Source organism: Giraffa tippelskirchi, chromosome 2, assembly GCF_054371585.1.
Source record: "Giraffa tippelskirchi isolate mGirTip1 chromosome 2, T2T-mGirTip1v1.2.pri, whole genome shotgun sequence".
NCBI classification, from domain to species: domain Eukaryota; kingdom Metazoa; phylum Chordata; class Mammalia; order Artiodactyla; family Giraffidae; genus Giraffa; species Giraffa tippelskirchi.
In genome coordinates this window covers 163,811,309-163,824,479 of record NC_137276.1, presented here as the reverse complement: position 1 = coordinate 163,824,479, position 13,171 = coordinate 163,811,309, and the positions used below count along the sequence as shown (strand labels likewise).

Below are 13,171 nucleotides of genomic sequence, written 5' to 3'. Positions count from 1 at the left end.
TAAATATATATCATATATATGTATATATATATATATGAAACACTCTAAAGCTACAAAGGGAAGCTATGCTCAAATTCAAGAGAGTATGGTTAAAATTTTATGTCACTCTGTCACTTAGTATAATCTTTTCAAGACTTAAGATGCTGATATTCGCTCTTATATCCCATCTGCTTTAGAGTGCAGTAGTCAGGAAACACAGTGTTTTACATAAATGTATTTTCCAGATAACTGGAAAGTATCAGTTTAAGGATTAATTTTTTAAATTCTGATTTTTTGTATAAAACATTTAAGTTATTCACCTTTTTGATGCATTACCAGTGTATTACAACTGAGGCATTAATCTTGTAGCTTCATCAACATTAACTAGTACGTTTTCATGACACTGCTGAGAAATCAGCTATTTCTGCGAAGGTTCAAGGGAAAGGCCTTCTGAGAAGTTTGCAAGTTCCTTTTGTATGTTTACAGAAGATTTATTCACTCTGTTAGCATTTTCATCATTTACAATGTTTATCTTCTTAAGGTTAGTGGTAACTGGTTTTGCTTTATTTTTAACGTTAAAGGTTTTTTGACTGGCTATATGGAATACATTCCTGGACTTCTGCCCTCCTGGTTTGTTCTTGGCTATTGTCAGGCCTCCGATACTCTCCTGTAGCTTCTCAAGTTCCAGGTGATGCCATCTGTACACACAAGATCCAGGCTAATTTTTTTGCTTTTTTCCCCACTGTGCAGCTTGCAGGATCTAAGTTCCCTAACCAGGGACTGAACCTGGGCCATGGCAGTGAAAACACTGAATCCTGACTATGGGCCTGCCAGGGAATTTCCTAAAAAATTCTTAACTCATACAAGATTCTTATACAAGAAATGGAGACTATAGATTCTGGTTTTTTTTTTTTTCTAGTTTTATTTATTTTATACAAAAGATCTGTTGAGCTATGACTCATATTTTTGTTGCTGTTTAATCACTAAGTCATGTCTGACTCTTTTGCGACCCCATTGACTGTAGCCCACCAGCTTCCTCTCTCCATGGGGTTTCCCACTCAAGAATATCCTATTGGGTTGCCATTTCCTTCTCCAGGGGATCTTCCTGACCCAGTGATCGAACCTGCGTGTGCTGCATTGGCACGCAGACTCTTTACCAATGAGCCACCTGGGAAGCCCAGCATCACTCATATACTAAACACGTATTAAATATATGATTCAATGTCTTTTTAAAAGCTTATTAACAGAGTTGTGCAACCATCACCACAAACCATTTTAGGACACTGTCATCATTTCAAAAGGAAACTCCATACCCACTAGCAGTCTCTCCTCAACTTTCCCCAAATCCCCAGACTTAGGTAACTACTAATCTTTCTGTTTCTATAGATTTGCCTATTCTGGTCATTTCACATAAAAAGAATCATAACATGTGGTCTTTCATGAGTGACTTCTTTCACTTTGTATAATGTTTTCAAGGTTCATTCATGTTGTAGCATGAATCAGTACTTCATTCTTTTTTATGGCTGAGTAGCATTGCATTGGGGGCTTCCCAGGTGGCTCTAGTGGTAAAGAATCTGCCTGCCGATGCAGGAGACACAAGAGACTTGCGTTTGATCCCTGGGTTGGGAAAGTCCTGTGGAGCAGGAAATGGCACCCTGATCCAGTAATCTTGCTTGGAAATTCCATGGGCAGAGGAGTCTGACCGGCTAGAGTCCATGAAGTCACAGTCGGTTGTGACTGAGTGAACACAGAACACAGCATTTCATTGTGTGGATATATTGTATTTTGTTTATTCGTTTATTCCTCAGTGGATATTTGGGTTGTTCCCACTTAATGACTATCATGAACAATGGTGTGATGAATATTTGTATGAAGGTTTTATTGTGGACATATGTTTGCATTCTGCGGGAGTCCCTAGGAATGAAATAGCTGATTTCCCTGGTAGCTCAGTTGGTGAAGAATCTGCCTGCAATGTGGGAGACCTGGGTTCGATCCCTGGGTTGGGAAGATCCCCTGGAGAAGGGAAAGGCTACTTCTTCTAGTATTCTGGCCTAGAGAATTCCATGGACTGTATGATCCATGGGGTTGCAAAGAGTCGGACACGACTGAGCAACTTTCACTTACTTATGCTAACTCCATGAGGAGCTGTCAAACTGTTTTCCAAAGTTTCTGCATCAGTTTACATTCCCATCGGTGGTGTGTGAGGATCCTGATTTCTCTCCATCTTTGCCAGTACTTGTTATTTGTCTTTTTTCATGTTAGCCATCTTTGTGGGTGTGAAGTAGTATCTGATTGTGGTTATGAGTTACATTTCCCTGATGACAAATGATGTTGAGTGTCTTCTCGTGCTTATCACACATTTGTTTATCTTCTGGAGAAATGTATGTTCATATCCTTTGCCCATTTTATAATTGGATTTTTTTCTTTTAATTACTGAGCTGGAAGATCCCCTGGAGAAGGAAATGGCAACCCACTCCAGTACTCTTGCCTGGAAAATTCCATGGACAGAGGAGCCTTGGCTACAGTCCATGGGGTTACAAAGAGTCAGACACGACTGAGCGACTTCACTTCAAGAATTCTTTATATGTTACTCTTGATGGTTTAGAGCCTTCTTATGAGCATCAACGACTGAGGTTCACTGTGAAAAAGAGGAGCTTTCATGAGTTTATAGACCCATGCAGAACTGTCGGATCTATATTAAAAGGCAAGGCGAGGGCTTCCCTGGTGGCTCAGTGGTAGAGAATCCACCTGCCAATGCAGGAAACACAGGTTCAACCCCTGGTCTGGGAATATCCCACATCCAACAGGAGCAGCTAAGCCTGTACTATTGATCCTGTGATCTAGAGCTTGAGAGCCACAACTACCTAGTCCACTTGCTTCAACTACTGAAGCCCGCAGGCCCTAGAGCCCATGATCCACAAGAGAAGCCCTCACACCACAACTAGAGAGTAGCCCCCACTTTCGCAGCCACTAGAGAAATGGAGCAATGAAGACCCAGCACAGGCAAAAATAAATTATTTTTGAAAAGGCAAGGTGATGCTATCAGAGAGAACTAAAAGGCACTTAGAAGAGCATGTCCTTATATATTCATGTATATCTTTTTCTCTTACTCTCTCTGCTATCACCTCTGTTCTCAGAGCTGTAAGTATTTATGATTGATTACTCTAGGCAGAGGCCCAGAGTACTCAGCTTCTCCCATGAATGAGGTGTCTGGGCTTGGAGACAGCTTTCTGCTGTGTTTGGGTAATTCTGTTACCTGGAAATCTGACTTCCGGAAGAATTAGAGGCATTTTACATCAGTAGAGATGGTACACTGGATAGGGGAGGATTAATTGGGACAGGTTCTGAGGAGGTGATCATTAGTGAAATCTCCAATAAGGTAGTGATGATAACCTGGCAGAGGAGAGTAGAGTCCTGTAGGAGGGAATTTGCAAGATGTGTGTGGGAATTGCCTCACTGGTGCGACTGACGTTGGTAACTTTGGCAAGAAGCAATAGAGAGGAAGAGACTCCTTCAGAGTGGTGGAGGCTCTATACCCAGCTCCTGAACTCATTGCCTGCCTGATAACAGTTGGTCAGATAGGTCAGGGTTCCTCTGGTTTGATGGGGTGAGGGGAAAAAAAAGGTTGCTCCATCCTGTTTCCGTCTTACCAGCCTCCCTGCACTCCCCCAACCGACTCTGTTGACCCCGCCCTGCCCCCTGCTTGTGGCTAAACTGCCCAACTGCCAGTTAAAACCCACACTTCCCAGCATGCCTTGCACCACCCAGAACCCCAGTCCCCACCATTCATTCTGCTCCCCTGCTGAAAGCAGCTCTAGCAAATAACCTGTCAGATTCAGGGCCTCTTGCTCTCACTCTCGGAGGGCCTCGCCCCGCTACCTGCCTTGACTGTGGCTAAACCTGCTACCACTTGACAGCAAACCACACTTGACACCAGCACAGGAAGGAGAACGGGGCCCACTGCCCTCGGCCTCTATCAAATCAACAAGCTAGTGCTGCTTCTCCCACAGCCGCTGCTCCTGAGCCTTCCACCCTTCTTCCCTCCCTCCCAGAGTCTCAGGAGACCCAGGGGGCTCCTTTGTAGTCTTATCACTGACATGTAGAGCTTCTGGGGGTAGGTGGATGAGAAATGTATTGAGGGGCTTTGGGCCTGCACTCTGACAGTTTGCACCTTGCCTCACTGCCAAGGCCTCTCTGATGTCAGTCACCCAGGCCTCCTTCTCCCCCAGGCACTTCTCTACAAGATCCTCAGGACCCAGCTTCTACCTCCAGGCCTGCAGCTCTCTCTGATCCAGGAAACCCACCACCATCTTTTCGCTTCTTTTGCCTCCAGAACCTTGCCTTATGGCTATGTCTTTCATCCTGCTGCCATTCTAGAATATCACAGCTGTTGGGAAACATGGCCATGCTGCGGCACCGTCCAGCTTCAATTCTGATACAGGTGCACAATTCTGAAAGCCAAAAAGCTCTGAAAATTGAAGGTTTTTTGGTGAATTTAACACAAACTCATTTGGTTGCAAAACCTGGCCTTAACCGAGAAAAGCCTATTTTGTTCACTTTATCTTTTGTCCACTTAATGTGAATACTTACTTAGGTTTATGGCCAAAATGTTAGTGTTGATTTGAGGATGTATTTCTAGATCCCATTGGAGGAATTATGTAATATATGGTATATATGCCATGTAACCATGAAAAATTGTGATTTTTGAAACACTTCTGGTCCCCAAATTTTAGGTACTGTAATGCCATACAAAATAGAACTGGATAATTAACTGAATAGAACTGGATAATCCAAGTGACTATAATATAGAGCTAATCAAAATCATGTCCATGAAAATTTAGGGACATAGGAAAGCAATTTCAATGTATTGTTATAGATTATGTATGTAAACTTACAAAAGAGCATGTGGAATCTGATTTCAACTTTTTAAAAAATTTTATTTATTTATTTTTGGCTGTGCTGGATCTTTGTTGCTGCTCAGGCTTTTCTCTAGTTGCAGTGAATGAGGGCTTCTCATTGCAGTGGCTTCTCTTGTTGCAGAGCACAGGCTCTAGGCACACAGGTTTCAGTAATTGTGGTTCCCGGGCTCTAGAGCACAGGCTCAATAATTGTGACCAAGATGCTTATGTTGCTCCACGGCATGTGGGATCTTCCTGGATCAGGGATCCAACCCGTGTCTCCTGCATTGGCAGGTGGATTATTTACCACTGAGGCATCAGGGAAGCCCTCAACATTGATTTTTTTGAAAGCATATAGCACATTCATGAAAAAATGCTTGACCTGCAATACACCATGTTAACAGTGAGCTGTCTCTGTGGTTGATTTTCTTCTTTTTAGACTTTTCAGCATCTATGTAATACTTTTATAATCAGAAATTTAAAACAAACCAAAGCCGTAGCTATTACTAAAAACAAGTTGGTACTGACATTCTCTACTGTGCAATCAATCTGAGCCCAATTTTATTTTTGGTAAGTTGAGACCAGTTCAGTTCAGTTCAGTTCATTTCAGTCGCTCAGTCATGTCCCACTCTTTGCGACCCCATGAACTGCAGCATGCCAGGCCTCCCTGTCCATCACCAACTCCTGGAGTCTACCCAAACCCATGTCCATCGAGTCAATGATACCATCCAACCATCTCATCGTCTGTTGTTCCCTTCTCCTCCTGCCCTCAATCTTTCCCAGCATCAGGGTCTTTTCAAATGAGTCAGCTGTTCGCATCAGGTGGCCAAAGTATTGGAGTTCAGCTTCAACATCAGTCCTTCCAATGAACACTCAGAACTGATTTTCTTTAGGATGGACTGGTTGGACCTCCTTGCAGTCCAAGGGACTCTCAATAGTCTTCTCCAACACCACAGTTCAAAAGCATCAATTCTTCGGTGCTCAGCTTTCTTTGTAGTCCAACTCTCACATCCATACATGACCACTGGAAAAACCAGAGCCTTGACTAGACGGACCTTTGTTGGCAAAGTAATGTCTCTGCTTTTTAATATTCTGTCTAGGTTGGTCATAACTTTCCTTCCAAGGAGTAAGCATCTTTTAATTTCATGGCTGCAATCACCATCAGCAGTGATTTTGGAGCCCATAAAAACAAAGTCAGCCACTGTTTCTACTGTTTCCCCATCCATTTCTCATGAAGTGATGGGACCGGATGCTGTGATCTTAGTTTTCTGAATGTTGAGCTTTAAGTCAACTTTTTCACTCTCTTCTTTCACTTTCATCAAGAGGCTCTTTAGTTCTTCTTCGCTTTCTGCCATAAGGGTGGTGTCATCTGCATATCTGAAGTTATTGATATTTCTCCTGGCAATCTTGATTCCAGCTTGTGCTTCCTCCAGCCCAGTGTTTCTTATGATGTACTCTGCATAGAAGTTAAGTAAGCAGGGTGACAATATACAGCCTTGACATACTCCTTTTCCTATTTGGAACCAGTCTGTTGTTCCATGTCCAGTTCTAACTGCTGATTCCTGACCTGCATATAGGTTTCTCAAGAGACAGGTCAGGTGGTCTGGTATTCCCATCTCTTTCAGAATTTTCCACAGTTTATTGTGATCCACACAGTCAAAGGCTTTGGCATAGTCAATAAAGCAGAAATAGATGTTTTTCTGGAACTCCCTTGCTTTTTCGATGATCCAGCGGATGTTGGCAATTTGATCTCTGGTTCCTCTGCCTTTTCTAAAACCAGCTTGAACATCTGGAATTTAAGAGTTCATGTATTGCTGAAGCCTGGGTTGGAGAATCTTAAGCATTACTTTAATAGTGTGTGAGATGAGTGCAATTGTGCAGTAGTTTGAGCAATCTTTGGCATTGCCTTTCTTTGGGACTGGAATGAAAACTGACATTTTCCATTCCTGTGGCCACTGCTGAGTTTTCCATATTTGCTGGCATATTGAGTGTAGCACTTTTACAGCATCATCTTTCAGGATTTGAAATAGCTCAACTGGAATTCCATCACCTCCACTAGCTTTGTTTGTAGTGATGCTTCCTAAGGCCCACTTGACTTCACATTCCAGGATGAGACCATTTGTACCTACTTAATGGAGTCGCTGAGGGACAGTGTATGTACCTGGATGGAAGGTAGCTATGACTGCGGGCTTTGTGTGAAGGTGTCTTTCTCCTTCACCTGGTGAGGGTTGCCCACTGCCATTATGCAGTAGTGCAGACCGAGTCCCCCACATGTTGCCCACTGTTTCACAAGTGGGTTCTTACGAACAAGGATGACCAACGGTCCTTCTGGGTCTGTCTTTCCCTCTCCCTGTCGCATTGCCTTAATATCTGCCACATGCAGAGGGTTCGCCACTTTGCCAAGGTTAACCCCCTTTTAGAGACTTGATCCCATCTCCACTCATCTCTCCCTAGCCTGTTCTGCCAAGGAAATAGATATATTTATATGGCACATCACAGTTTATCAAAGGTGTTCACATACTGATCCTTCCCTTTATGACCTTAATTCTTTTAAAATTTAATTTATTTTTATTTAAGTATGGCTAATGTACAATGTTGTGTTAGTTTCAGGTACCAGTACAATGATTCAGTTTTATATGTATATATATATTTTTCCTTTTTAAAATTGAAATATAGTTAGTTTACAATGTTGTGTTAGTATCAACTGTACAACAAAGGGATTCAGTTTTATATATATGTATATAAATTCTTTTTCAGATTCTTTTCCATTATTGGTTATTACAAGATACTTGAGTATAGCTCCCTGTGCTATACAGTAGGTCCTTGTTGTTTACCTATTTTATCTGTAGTAGTTTGTACATGTTAATCCCAGACTCCTAATTTATTTCCCCCACACCCCTGTTATTCCCTTTGATAACTGTAAATCTGTTCTCTGTCTGTGAATCTATTTCTGTTTTGTAAATATGTCCATTTGTATCATTTTTTGATTTCCACATTATATATATCTATTCTTTTTCAGATTCTTTTCCACCATAGATTATTACAACATATTGAATGTAATTCCCTGTGCTATACAGTATGTCCTTGTTGTTTATCTATTTTATATACAGTAGTATATATATGTTAATTCCAAACTCCTAATTTATCCCTCCTCCATTCTTTCCCCTTTGGTAACAATAAGTTTATTTTCTATGTGTGACCTTAATTCTTGAAAGAGCATTTGTCTCTCCCTGGGCTTATTTTCATAACTTGTCACTAATTAACCAACATGTGGCAACCTGGCTCCTGACCCCATGACTCTGCCACAACTGTTCTTTTTAAGATTGTTTTTTCATTCATTCATATAGTCAACATAAATTTGTAAGCACCCAGTATGTATCAGGCTCCGTTCAAGGCACTGGCATACAATAGCTAGGAAACAAGTTTCTTTTCCTTAGAAGCACACATACGGTCTATTTGGGGAGGCAGACAATCGGCAAGTAAATATATAATAAGATATCAGGCAGTGACATGAATGAAAAATGTTCTGAAAAAAATATTAAGGGGAAAGTGATGGAGCGTGTGTACGCCATTTTAGATGGTATGATCAGGGAAGTCCTCTTTGAGGGAGGTGACATTTGAGCAGAGGCTGCAAGGAGGTTAAGGAGTGAACTATTTGGATATCTAAGGGAGGGGGAGAGCATTCTGGACCTAGAAAAGAGAAAAATGGCAAAGACAGAAGGCTGCTTGGTTTAAATGGACTGCAACGATGACTGCAGTCATCAAAGCAGTGCTTTGAGTGGAGTAAATGATGAGGAAGGTGATATGAAATACATGGGAGCAGAGATGTGACCAGATCATGCAGGGCCAAGAGCCCATGGTAAGGATAGGGATTTAGATTTGTCAATTATGAAAAAATGATTTCTCAGTGACCAGCAGGTTTCCCAAGTCCTCAACCTCTCCAACTGCTCTAAGCTTAATTCACTTACGAAACCTTCACTGAGCACCTACTAGATGCTAGACTAGGTATTGCTGGGGAAACGTGAAAATGTGAATAAACCTAGTCCCAGTCTGCCAGGGCTCACTGCCCTGGGGCAAGGGCAGACTGTGGTGTGTAAATGATGAAACCCCCTGCGCAGCACTTGACAGAACCATGAACAAAGTCCCGTGAGGACACAGGCGATATCATTGTCACTCCTACAGTCTCTGCTTGACCTGGCCTTGTCTCATCATCTAATCATCGTCTTCCTTATCTCTTCATCGCTCTTTGACTTCATGCCCGGTCCTGTCTCTCAGGGATTCAGTTTGGAGGCCACCTCTTCCAGGAAGCTTTCCTTGCAATCTCTTCCTCCCATGACTCTCCCAGCACCTTGTTCCTGGTTTTCCGTGATTCTCCTCCATTCTGCCCTGAACTGGACCATAGCTGTGTGTGCCCCTCTCTCTCAATGTCTTACTGCTGGTCCCGCCCTGGCACTGACATTATACTTCTATAAGTATCTTGTTATCTTTGTACAATATGAAATCTTTATCATATGTTGATATGGTCAGTGTCTCCAGAAAAGGAAGAGGCAGGGTGCCCCCAGACATCAGCCACTGGAATTAGTGGCTGGGGGAGGCCATGAGCTCGTTATCCTGGGAGAGTTTTATGAACTGATTAAGTTCCCCTCTTCCTGGGCAACAGGAAGCATGAGGAACTGACCTCAGGACTGGAGACCCACCCCCTTGCCCAGAAGGTTAGAGAATAGCAGTAAAACGCGCCCAGAAGGACCCTCAGCCACGTCAGCTTCGCTTGCCTTCAGTCTCTTTGCTTTGACCCCTAACCTCTTCCAGGACCGGCATCGTGAGGGGTTGAGTGGTACCAGTGTGGGTGCAGGCCTCTCCTCCTTCTGTTCTTGATTTTTGGTTCTTAAAATCTACATTCCAAACGAGGGAAATGAAACCACCGAAGACTCCCCCGCAGCAGCCAGCTGACATGGAGCAAGAGAAGAATTCCCGGCTAAGGCCCCGAAGGAAACCCCCTCCCTGTCACGTGCTGAGGCCAGGAGGAGTGGGGGAGGCGCCCGTTCACTGCGTGGCCAGGCCCGGTCCCCAAGGTGAAAGGCCGGGATGGAGTGGCTGTGCTGTCTGTGGCCAGGAGTGGAGAACCCAAGGCCGAATGGGAAACACCATACGTGAGAGTGAGGTGGCTAAGATTTGGGCCTGGGGTGAGCTGCCAGTTTCAGAGGAGGACCCAGCCGCTCCACTGCTGGGCACACTGGATTGTTCTCTGCTCCCATAGACACATCTGCAAGAGGGAAGCTGGCCCCATTTCTCCCACTGAATCCTTTGAACACTTGGCCCCAACTCAGATGTGTCTCCCTTCACAGTCTCTGCTGTAGGTCTCTCCACCCTGCCGCCTGCCCCCCAGTCTTGATTAGTATCTGGGTAGCATTGGAAAAAGCAGTGGGAAGGGAGAGAAGAAGCCAGAGTTCCTTTAATCTCTTTGGGAGACTGCAAAGTTCTACCAGTGACATTATTATAAAGCTTAGTTTAACAAAGAAGAGGGAAACAAGAAACCCTCAGAAGGCAGTGCCTAGAGAATCACCAATATGGTAGGTTTATTGCTTTCTTTTCTTCTTTCCTTCTCTTCCTTCCTTCCTTAAGCAAATATTTACTGAGCCCCTTTCTATGCATTGGGCATATACTTTTTGGAATAACCTATGACCCCTGTCTCAAGGAGTTTGTATCAAAGTCAGGGAAACAAGACAGAAATCCTAAATTCACAATAAAGAAGTATCATGAAGCCAGTGGATATTGTAGACATATGTAACACTTGGGACTATGTGTTCAGAGGAAGAGGTGGAGGCTTCACAGAGGAGAGGAGCTCAAATTGTGCTTTTGAGATGGGGAGGTTTGGAGGGGGCGTGGTTGGGAGGTCAGTCCAAGCAAGGGAACCCTCCAATGAAGGGAGTACATAGTGGGGAGCATTTGCTCTGTGTTTAGGGTTGAAACCCACTGTGGATCATGTGTTGAAGTATGGGAGGTAACAGTGAAAAGAATCTGGAGACAAGATTAGACTGAAAGAGGCATCTGGACCCTCTCCTCCAGCTGGGAACTGACCAGCTCCTTGCTTTCATCTAGATCTCCTTGGAGACCTGTGTACTGCTTGACACTGAACTTGTCTTTGTTGTGGTTGGGTGGGCAATGGGTACAAATGCCATGACATAAGGAGCAGGTTCAAAGAAAAAGGTACATGGTCCCCTAGATTCTCACCATCCCATGGAGAGATGTGCTTGGCCAGGCCAGTGCTGGATGCAGCATGGGTTGTGTTCTGGAGGAAGCAGCATGGTTGGGAGGGGCCCAGAGCACCCATTCACGATGGAGAATTCTAACCTGCACAGTCAGGGTTACAGCCTTGCTGGTATGAAAAATGTTCATTTCCAGCTGCACATTAGCATTGGTTTTCACTGGAAGTCTTATAGGTCTTCCTGCTGAGCCAGCTTGCGTCTAGATTAAAGCGAGAGCTGTGGTGTTATTTGCCAACAAACTGGCTTGTCTCCACACATCCATCAGGATCGTTGGTTTTCTAAGTTCTTTTGAAGGGTAGCAGCTGCCTTTCTCAAAAGAAATTCTCTAGAGAACCTCAATGTATAAAATATTTAAAAGTGGAATTGCTGCAGATAGGGAGGGGATGGAGTGCCCAGAATCCCACCAGACAGTCCTTAGGAACCCTGAACATACTGAACCTGGTTTTAAGCTGCTGATCCAGGTAAGAGGCAATGGCAAGCCACGAAAGGGCTGTAAGCAGGGAGTGAGATGACCCAATAGATATTTTAGAAGGATGTCCATAGCTTCTGGGTGGAATCTACTTTGGAGGTAGGGATCCCAGTTTAAGAAGCTACTGAAATGATGCAGATGTGAGTTAAAGAGGTCTAGACCCAGGGCACTGTTATCAAGGATTGTGAGTAGGTTTGGATTCAAGAAACATTTTTGAGTTAGACTCAGTGGGGATGAGTGACCAATTGAATGTGAGGGGGTGGAGCCTGCGAGGGAAGGAGGCATGCCATAAATAGTGATAGCCAAACAGGGAGAGAAACCAGCTAGGCCAAAGGATGAGTTCACTTTAGGGCACATTGTGTTTCAGCGGCTCTAGGACATTGACCAATAGACAGTTAAAAAATATGTCTGAGAACATATCTGAGAACTATGCTGCTTCTCTCCTAGGAGAGAATGTTGGAGCTAGGAATCACAATTTGGAAATAATCAACCGATTGGTAGACACAAAAGATATGGGAGTAGAAAATGTGTATACCATGAGAAGAAAAACACCTAAATTACAATCTTAGTGACAATTCGACTTTTATTCAGTTTTTTCACTTGTGTTATCATTTATTACCATTACAAGTGAACATTTTAGGGAGCAGAGACAATTTACTGGATGTCTGGGGCAGGAAGGACTTGCTTCTGTTCTCTTAGAATGGGCATACTGACAACTGCAATACAGAATCACAAATCGGGAGGCTACAAGAGATGCGAGCCAGCCCTCAAGGACGCTTCTACACTCCAGATTTGACAGCAAAGAGCAGAACTGGAGATCCTGGCTCTAACTCCCCAAGTGTGCTTCTTTGCATTACTCATTCTGCATGCAACAGACACTGTAAATATTTTGCCTTCTCCACTAGATGGTAGGTAAGCATTTAGGAGATAATGTACAGGAAGCTCTTAGCATAGTGCCTGGCACACCCCTTTGATGGTGACTGTTACGAATTCAATTATTCGTTTGAATTCTTGGCAATTTTGCACACATTGGGCACAAAAAAATTGGTCCAAGAAGTTCAGGGCACCTTGACAGTCTTCCACAAAGCAATTTCCATTTCTTTCTTTCTTTTTTTTGATATTCTGGAGTCAAGTAAAGACGACCTGGGTGGATGATTCTCTCTCACTTGGGAAACGTGTATCCTACCCATTCTCAAAATCTGCCCTAGCTTGACCCTTGGACATAACCTTGAAGAAGAGTTTCTGGGTCAGCAGACCTTGTAGGCAGGGGCCCCCAGCTCCCAACCCCTCAGAATCTCGAAGGTAAGAAAGCCTGAGGAGCCTCTGTTAGCACAGTTGGGAGACCATACAAATACCTAATCCAGCAGGCAGTCCGGGGGCCACTGCCTCCCGCCCTCCTGCCCGCCCTCGCGCTCCCCCACCCCCCTCGCCACCCTCCCCCCGCCTCCCCTACGGCGGCAGTTCCCTCTAAGATGCCTGCTCTCTGCGAGTGCTGAGTTGCCGAGCGGCTCGTTCTCCATGTGACTTCAGTTTCCGTCAGTTCCTTCCGCAAGTGCTAA

At 44.0% G+C, this 13,171-nt stretch overlaps 1 protein-coding gene and 1 long non-coding RNA gene across 2 annotated transcripts; both read right to left on the bottom strand.

Annotated features, from left to right (window-relative positions):
* Positions 1-322: 322 nt before the first annotated feature.
* LOC145539614 (ribosomal biogenesis factor-like) lies at positions 323-841 on the bottom strand. Its single transcript, XM_081573657.1, has 3 exons — positions 838-841; positions 503-621; positions 323-385 (listed from the first exon to the last, which is right to left on the bottom strand). The coding sequence occupies exons 1-3, from the start codon at positions 839-841 to the stop codon at positions 323-325; spliced, it is 186 nt and encodes a 61-aa protein (XP_081429783.1).
* Positions 842-881: 40 nt separating this feature from the next.
* Positions 882-3,710, bottom strand: LOC145538820 (uncharacterized). Its single transcript, XR_014077261.1, has 3 exons — positions 3,236-3,710; positions 2,462-2,617; positions 882-1,069 (listed from the first exon to the last, which is right to left on the bottom strand). It is a non-coding gene; the product is annotated as an uncharacterized LOC145538820 (long non-coding RNA).
* Positions 3,711-13,171: the final 9,461 nt, after the last annotated feature.